The sequence below is a fragment of the Montipora capricornis genome, chromosome 8 (genome assembly GCF_036669925.1).
Source record: "Montipora capricornis isolate CH-2021 chromosome 8, ASM3666992v2, whole genome shotgun sequence".
Classification (NCBI taxonomy): Eukaryota; Metazoa; Cnidaria; class Anthozoa; order Scleractinia; family Acroporidae; genus Montipora; species Montipora capricornis.
Window position 1 is genome coordinate 2732351 of NC_090890.1, and position 7500 is coordinate 2739850.

General features: G+C 38.3%; 1 protein-coding gene across 1 annotated transcript in view; it reads left to right on the forward strand.

The window, feature by feature from the left end:
• The first annotated feature begins 2279 nt into the window (after positions 1-2279).
• The window catches only part of LOC138059168 (CCR4-NOT transcription complex subunit 3-like), a 29811-nt gene continuing 24590 nt past the window's right edge, over positions 2280-7500 (forward strand). The window contains exons 1-8 of the mRNA XM_068904702.1: positions 2280-2474; positions 2568-2635; positions 2741-2815; positions 2957-3046; positions 3245-3305; positions 4751-4818; positions 5791-5817; positions 6729-6797. Of these exons, the coding sequence (XP_068760803.1) occupies positions 2450-2474; positions 2568-2635; positions 2741-2815; positions 2957-3046; positions 3245-3305; positions 4751-4818; positions 5791-5817; positions 6729-6797 (483 nt within the window). The 5' untranslated portion in view covers positions 2280-2449. The remainder of the gene's footprint in view (positions 2475-2567; positions 2636-2740; positions 2816-2956; positions 3047-3244; positions 3306-4750; positions 4819-5790; positions 5818-6728; positions 6798-7500) is intronic.

Below are 7500 nucleotides of genomic sequence, written 5' to 3' on the forward strand. Positions count from 1 at the left end.
GATCGGACACCGCATCTTAATTCCTCCATTCGCGCATATTCACAATTCCTTGCCCCTCTGATCTTGCCGCGACCACAAATTCCATTCGTTTCGAAGAAAAATGTGTTCTTCCCCCGATTAGAGAGCTGCCTCGTTCGTTTGCTTGAGGCTCACTCACTTCGGCGCAAGAAGAAAAAAACTTGTCGAATAAATCATTAATTATTAATCTGAAAATCACAAGACGGTATGGCTTTACACTAAAGGATTTCGTACTCTCACAGAAAAACGATTGGCGTTCACCTCAATTAAAAGACGCAATATACTTTACATAACAACAAAAAAAAAAAGATGAACATGGTACAAAAAGTTGTCTTGTGCACCTTCTCGATAGAAATAAACTTAACTAAACAAGATAAAGGGAACTACTTACATGTCGGTCCAGCTTGCACCAAAGCCTTAGAAATTAAACCAAAAAAGAAAACAGAGTGATGAAACAAACTGATCAAAGTTGACTAATAACAAAAGGTGCACAAAACATGGCTTTATATGAGGGTCTAACATAGGATTTATTCACTTCAGTACATCATGATTGGAATATCTTAGCTTATGAAAGGATGGCAGTGAATACAAAATTAATGTTGAATATTTTAAAATACAGATGTTTCCCATTACGCCCCTCATTTTAGCAATCTTTAGGTAGACGGACACTGCTTCCCTTTCAGTTGAGACATTTTTGCAGCGAAGGTTCTTCGCTGAGATTTACGTGCTGTTTTCTGATGCAAAAGATCTAACTCAAAAGTGGATAAATTTGCCAGCCTAAAACCAGCGTCAGACGCTGTTCTCTGGATTGTAAATACAAAGGCTACTATACATTACCTCATGAAAATCGCGTCTGGTCCAAAAATAAAGACAATAATATGCGCACTTAGAAGCGGGATCGGGATAAGATGTCCGGGGCAGACGGGATAGCGGGATTAAAGAAAAATTAGGGGCCGGAAGAGGGATTAGAAAGTCCTATTTTAAACCGGCTCTTATATGCGCGTGGGAACGCTAAAATCTCCAGTTAAAGATAACAGAGGCCGGGGCAAACAAACGCTGCAACCACTACTATCGAAATTGAAAGCATGCGATCTTACAGTTAATAATAACTGAATCGATAATCAATAAGCTAGAATCCTTAACAAGCAGTATTTAACTGAAGTCTGTTTGTTTGTTTGTTTGTTTCTTTGTTATTTATTTGTTCGAGCAGGTTGAAGGACTGGCAGCTATTCAGCTGGTGTGAACCTGCTATATACCCACCCACTATACTCACAAAGGACAGCTGCAATACCGCGGAAACTTCAATTCATTCCATACTCTTCTCGAATAGTGTGTGGGTTCCTTAACGTCCCGCAGGGAATTTCTGAACATGAAAGATATTTGTAAGACGGGGCCTAGGGGCCTTATCCGAGAAAACTTGAACATCTACCATTTGCAGATGAACTTTCTCCTCAGTTATTTTAAGATCCTGATTGTTGATTCGGCCGGAGTCGAACTCACGACCTCCCGCACAGCAGCCCGGTGCTCAACCAACTGAGCCACCGGTGCGCGGTCACACTCCGGTAAGGATACAGCATTCATGAAACATTCGTTCATTAAAATCAGTGGTCTCTGAAGGCACTCTCAAGGTTGAAATAATGCACTAAAATAAATGATGGCTGTAAATTCTATTTGCAATGGCAAAAAATTGCAGTTCTCAGAAATGTCTTGTTGCACTGACTAAGTGCAGTAGCTTTTACCATCTTCGACGTAATGAAATACACTGGTATTTTTATTTATTTTTAGTGTTGGAATTATCAAAACCGTGGAAGGGGTATTCCGGTGCTTAGTCTAACGAGAGAATATGAGAATATACCTCACATTCTCTTGACTCTAGTGAATGAAGATAAACACCACATTAACTTAAGGTTTACGTACCCTTTTAAAATCGGTACATATGCCCAACACTATGAGAAAGATGCTGAAGTGCTTGGAACTGATCAGTTTCATAACCGAGTGAATTAAAAAAAAGTAAAGCCTGGGAACTAAAGTTGTCATTGTCGAAACAACTAGCACTAAAATCCTTTTTCTCTCTAAACCGAATCACCCAAGTTTTCATTAATGAACATGAGCAGAACGCATAAACGTTTTTGTGATGGTCTTTGGCTTGAAGATGCCGCAACATTTTCACAACAAATTTCCAATATTCGAACTTCAGAAAAACACTGGTCCACGCATGTCAACTGGATCCTACGGTCATGCGCGTTTCCCCTGGTCATCCCATAGTAGTTTTTATGGCGAGGTGAAAAGCATCATTTTCAAAGATCTTCCTTACTGTATTTGAATTAATTCCCCTTTTATCTTTTCCATTATTGCGGAATTTTAGCAGTGAGTGACCTAGTAGTTCTTTTAGCTACGAAATTATGCTTCTAAAAAGAGACGCAGCGAGGTAATGGCGGATAAACGAAAGCTTCAAGGTAGGCGAAATGCATTGGCGTTTATATGTGCTATTTTTTGACTAGCGAAGTTTTGGCGAACTTCCTTTTCATTACGTATGTGTATTTTTCCAGGGGAAATTGACCGTTGTCTAAAGAAGGTGACAGAAGGGGTAGAGACGTTCGAAGATATCTGGCAGAAGGTATCTGGCTAGGTTGCATGTCAAATGAGGTTTGATTGGGATGCTGTTCTCAGCACGTTGAACTCACAGTTTGGACGATTCTAAATGTTTTACGCATTCTTCCAGGTTCATAATGCTACAAACGCAAACCAAAAAGAGAAATACGAAGCAGATCTTAAGAAGGAAATCAAGAAACTTCAGGTTTGTATAAACCTTGTCTTATTAAACTTTGTTCTAACTTACGTTATATTATGCATGCATTTGAACCCATATCACGTCTGTAATGCCACTTTCAGTTTGCCGCCAGTTTGTAATTTCAAACTGTTTTTACGTCCCTTGCAGCGGTTACGGGACCAGATTAAAACATGGATGGCCTCGAACGACATCAAGGACAAACGAATTCTACAAGACAACAGAAAACTCATCGAGACGGTATGATTTTGTGATAGGTTTGAATTATTCCAAAATGGCGTTAACGAGGATTCATTGACTCGCTGTGGTTAAAAATAGCGAATGCAAAGACGCTTTTATATCAGTATGAATTAACTTTGTGTAGCATAATTTATGATGGGTGTTAAGGTGAAGCTAATTTAGATTGCTGTCACAAAGTCTCAAATTTGCCTCTTCTAGCAAATGGAGAGATTCAAAGTTGTGGAGAGAGAGACTAAGACAAAGGCCTACTCTAAAGAAGGTGAAGTTTGTTTACATGTAATAATTTATTAAGTTAGAGAATGCTTTATTAAGTTAGAGAATGCTATCTGTTTTTGCCTTTGTCAAAAATTTGAGTTTTGGGAGAACTAGTTTTGACCTAAATTGTTACACAAAAATTGTGAACAGTTTATCACTGTTTGATGTGGTGTAATAATTTTAACTGTTGTTTTCCTCACGTTGCAGCAATTTTATTCACTTCTGAACTTGATGGTAACATTTGAATTGCATGTAGCCAGTGGTCAGGATATGGCCAGAGTTTTAACCCATCAACTTTTGAAATGCCCCTCATTGATGAGTAAAATCATCTGGTGTCAGACAGAGTAAAATCTATTAAGTCTGACTCCTAGGATTCAATGTGTTAACTTGTCACAAAGAATAGATTAGTGTAGCTAAGTAGCGGATGAAACTATAAAGTAGACAAAGATCATCGCATGTAGCCGGCTACTATTGACAACCCTAAGATGCTATCTACAACATCAGTAGTTTTAGTCAGGCAATTTTTTCATAACTGAAATCTAGCACTTCACATTACACTCTATTCAGTTAACTCTGTTTAATTTTGCAACAAGCTATGAAAATTTTGTTGCAAAGTTGTTGCGCTGTATTGTGTTGCCAGAGGTTTAACAATTAACAAATTATGAACCCACAATACTTGCATATAAAGAAACTGCTGTAAATGGCGAGTTGAGAGAATGTCATTGTGCACGTAGCTAACATCACAACTAAGGGGGTATTTACACGAGTCTGGGACGAACTCAGACCGGAACGAGTTCGTATCGGCCTCCACACATTTCATTTAATTTGTTTATACTTGTATGAGACCGGCCTGAGAATGAATGCAGACTGGTCTGACTTCATCTCGGTTTCTAGACTGAGACGATAAATTCTTGTTCCGGTCTGAGTTTGTACCATGCTCATGTAAATGACAACAAATCTCAGACTGGGTCCAGAAATCGCAAGACTGTATGCTTTTGGGTCAGTCATATATTTATTAGACAAAACATGTCATTTTGTCGTGGTTTCATTTAAATGCCTGCGAAAATTTCATACGGTACCGGTACAAGTTCACACCGGTCTGAGTTTGTCCGGGTCTCATGTAAATACCCACTAAATTGCGCTACAATTGTAGGGCGAGAAACCTAACGATTAAATTTCATAACTGCTAACCCTTTCATTGTGAAAGAGCGATGGTGAAAAATTTTCTGAAATTTGTGACTTCTCCAGATATTTTAGTCGCAAAAGGTAAAAATTTAGTCGCAAATGCAACTGTATTGTTCGCAATTTCAAGCCCTGTGTAGTGGTGAATTGCATATCACATGAATTTTTGTCTAGATTTGAGGCATGTCTTCTCTCTGGAAGGCAAATTAAGCTCTCCCTTACATAAACCATTGCTGAAAATAATAGTTTTCTTTTCATGCACTGAAGGTCTTGGACTGGCTGCAAAGATAGACCCTGTCACCAAGGAGAGAGAGGAGGCCAGGATCTGGATAACTGTAAGTCTTATTCATTGTTAATTCCATAGTGTGAGAGTCAACATCAATGGGGAAGGGTGCTATTAACATGGCTATGAAGTAAAAACGTTGATGCTTATTTTAAAGCTCTTTTGAATGAGGTAGAAATGGTGTCGGCACTGTTGAAATATCTTATTTGGTTTCAGAGATTTTAGCATTTTCATGTCATTTTAATTAGTAATTCTATTTGAATTTAAATCACAAAATCAAGAATATCTCTGAAAATAAATGAGAACTGCTCTTTCAAACTTGGATCTAGCAAGAGCAATTTTATTTGTAACCATGGCAACACTCCGTTCTAGTAACTTTCTGTGCAAGGGTGAATATCCCCATTTGCATTCAGATAAGATGAGACACCCACTTCTGCTTGAGATTCACATGTGACCCATGTTGAATTTGGTCTTCTCATCAACTCTGTGGGGGATTATTGAGTTTTGGCTAAGATAAGAAAAGAGAAGCAAGATCCACAAGCCAATATGTTGCCATGGCAATCACACATTGGATATAATTTTGTTTTGCATGATGTACTTTACTGGTACCAAGTCTGAAGAACACCGCTTCACTATTTCAAAACAAGCTTTTATGATTTGATTTGATCCTTTGGAACCACTGATGATGATGGTTATGATTATGATGATATCAGTATTGAGACAAAAAGTTGAAATTTCAAGGAGGGAAACATCACATCATTCATCTTTCTTTTGAAGGATCTTTTACATAAACACCAGGCATTTCTTACTTCATACAGTAGGTACTTTACAGTTCAGTATAGAAGTAAATCCAGTTCAGTATAGAATTGTGACAATCCCTCTTGTGCCTACATGTATGTGTCCCAGAAGGCTATTGTTGTTAGAGTCCCTGTATTCCATCTGCAAGTTTCTCCATCCTGTTCCATGTCTTCCTTATTGCCTTCCCGTCATTCCTAAATGTCTGCGTGACTTTTCTTTATTACAGGACGTTCTTGACAGATTGCAAATAGAGGTATGTTTTTTCCTAAATGTTTGTCACATGGACTCAGCTTGAAAAGTATGGTGAGGTTCCAGTAAGGGAAAGACAAAGTGAATAACAATCTATCTTTCTCTGGCATGTTAAGGCATGGTTCACTTGGTTTTATTACAAAGTAAAATTAAAAAAGGAAGCTGTAGTTCAATGTTATTAAAACTTGGTATGTATCCTATCTTAAGCATCCTTAATTGCATAGAATGTTCACAACATTCAAATTCAGGTCATGTGACCTGTAATTGGATGCCAAGGAATAAAATGTTCCCTTGAAAAAGGGGAGTACTAAATGAAATTTCAGCTACTTTGTTTTGGTATCAGTCTCTTACTATTTGGATACTATTTTATGAATTGGCCGACGGTGCAAGCATGTAACTAAGGGAAATAGGTCAGATGACTTCAGAAAAAGCGTATTTCTCCTCATTTAAATTACAAATGTTGCCAGACAAAGCAGAACATGTGCACATTAATTTGTTGCCAAAGGTTTTCAAAAATTGAGGCGGAACTGGAACTGGAAGTGATATCACATGGTACTGACAAGCATTATCATTGACAAGCGCAGTCATATGAAAAGAACTTGATCAATCTAATGAACAATAAAATTTGTTTAACTCATTAAGAATAGGTGTTTCTAAATTCTCTTCAGGGGGTCCTTTATGGTGGCTCAGCCATGCCTTAACTAGCCTGAGTTGGATGTGTTTCACTTTCTCTACGTAAGACTTTAAGTAGTTCTAAGTTAACCCATTGAATCCTGAACCGCCGTCCATTAATGAGTAAAATTGTCTGCCATTAGCCAGGGTAAAATTTATGAAGTCTCACTCCCAGGGGTCAATGGGTTAAAGTTTATTGGGAAAGTACATGTGATGTCACTAAAATTTGTTTCTGTATTCTAGGTGGACCAGATTGAGTCCGAGATTGAACAAGTGTATGCTGGTTCCAGGAAGAAGAAACTTGATAGGGATGTAAGTGTAGAGCGATCACAACAACAAAAATTTAATGTTCTTTTACCTTAATGCCTTTAATGTGTTTTGTTAGACTGGCCAATGGTCACTGTATATCCAGTCATGTACACATACATTGTATCCTGCAATCAGGCTGTTATATTTTCGCACAGTACGTTCTGTGGAGTTGGCAAAACAAAAATAGTGCCTGACCAAATTCCTCTTAGAAATTCCTTCCGTCCACTTTTTTTGATTGATTCACATCTCCTTCATTATCCAATCAGATTACATGTAACTTGCGTTACACAATACTCGCGTGAACTTGTGGTGGAAAGGCAGAGCTACATTGTAGGTGCACGCTGTTTTGTTTTGACCAGAGTTGTGATATTATTGTAATTTGACCAGGAATTGTAAACGAAAGCTACATATGTTTCAAGCATGGGGAATCTCGTCTCGCGAGATCTAGAGGGGGGTAACTTTTGAGCGGCACTGTTCCTGATCCAATAAGGCGGTCAAGATGTCGAAGCTGTGCTACACTGGTGTGTGACTGACGAAGGCAAAAGTCAATAAAATTGAAGGCTTTGAATACTTTGATAAACTGTTATCATTCAGCTGAAGAAGCTAAGAGCTGGAGTATTCGCTTGACCATTAAAACGCTGCTAATTTACTTGTAAAAGTCTGTTTTTCTCATAGCATCCTCATGTGCCCAAGTGGGTGCATTTGC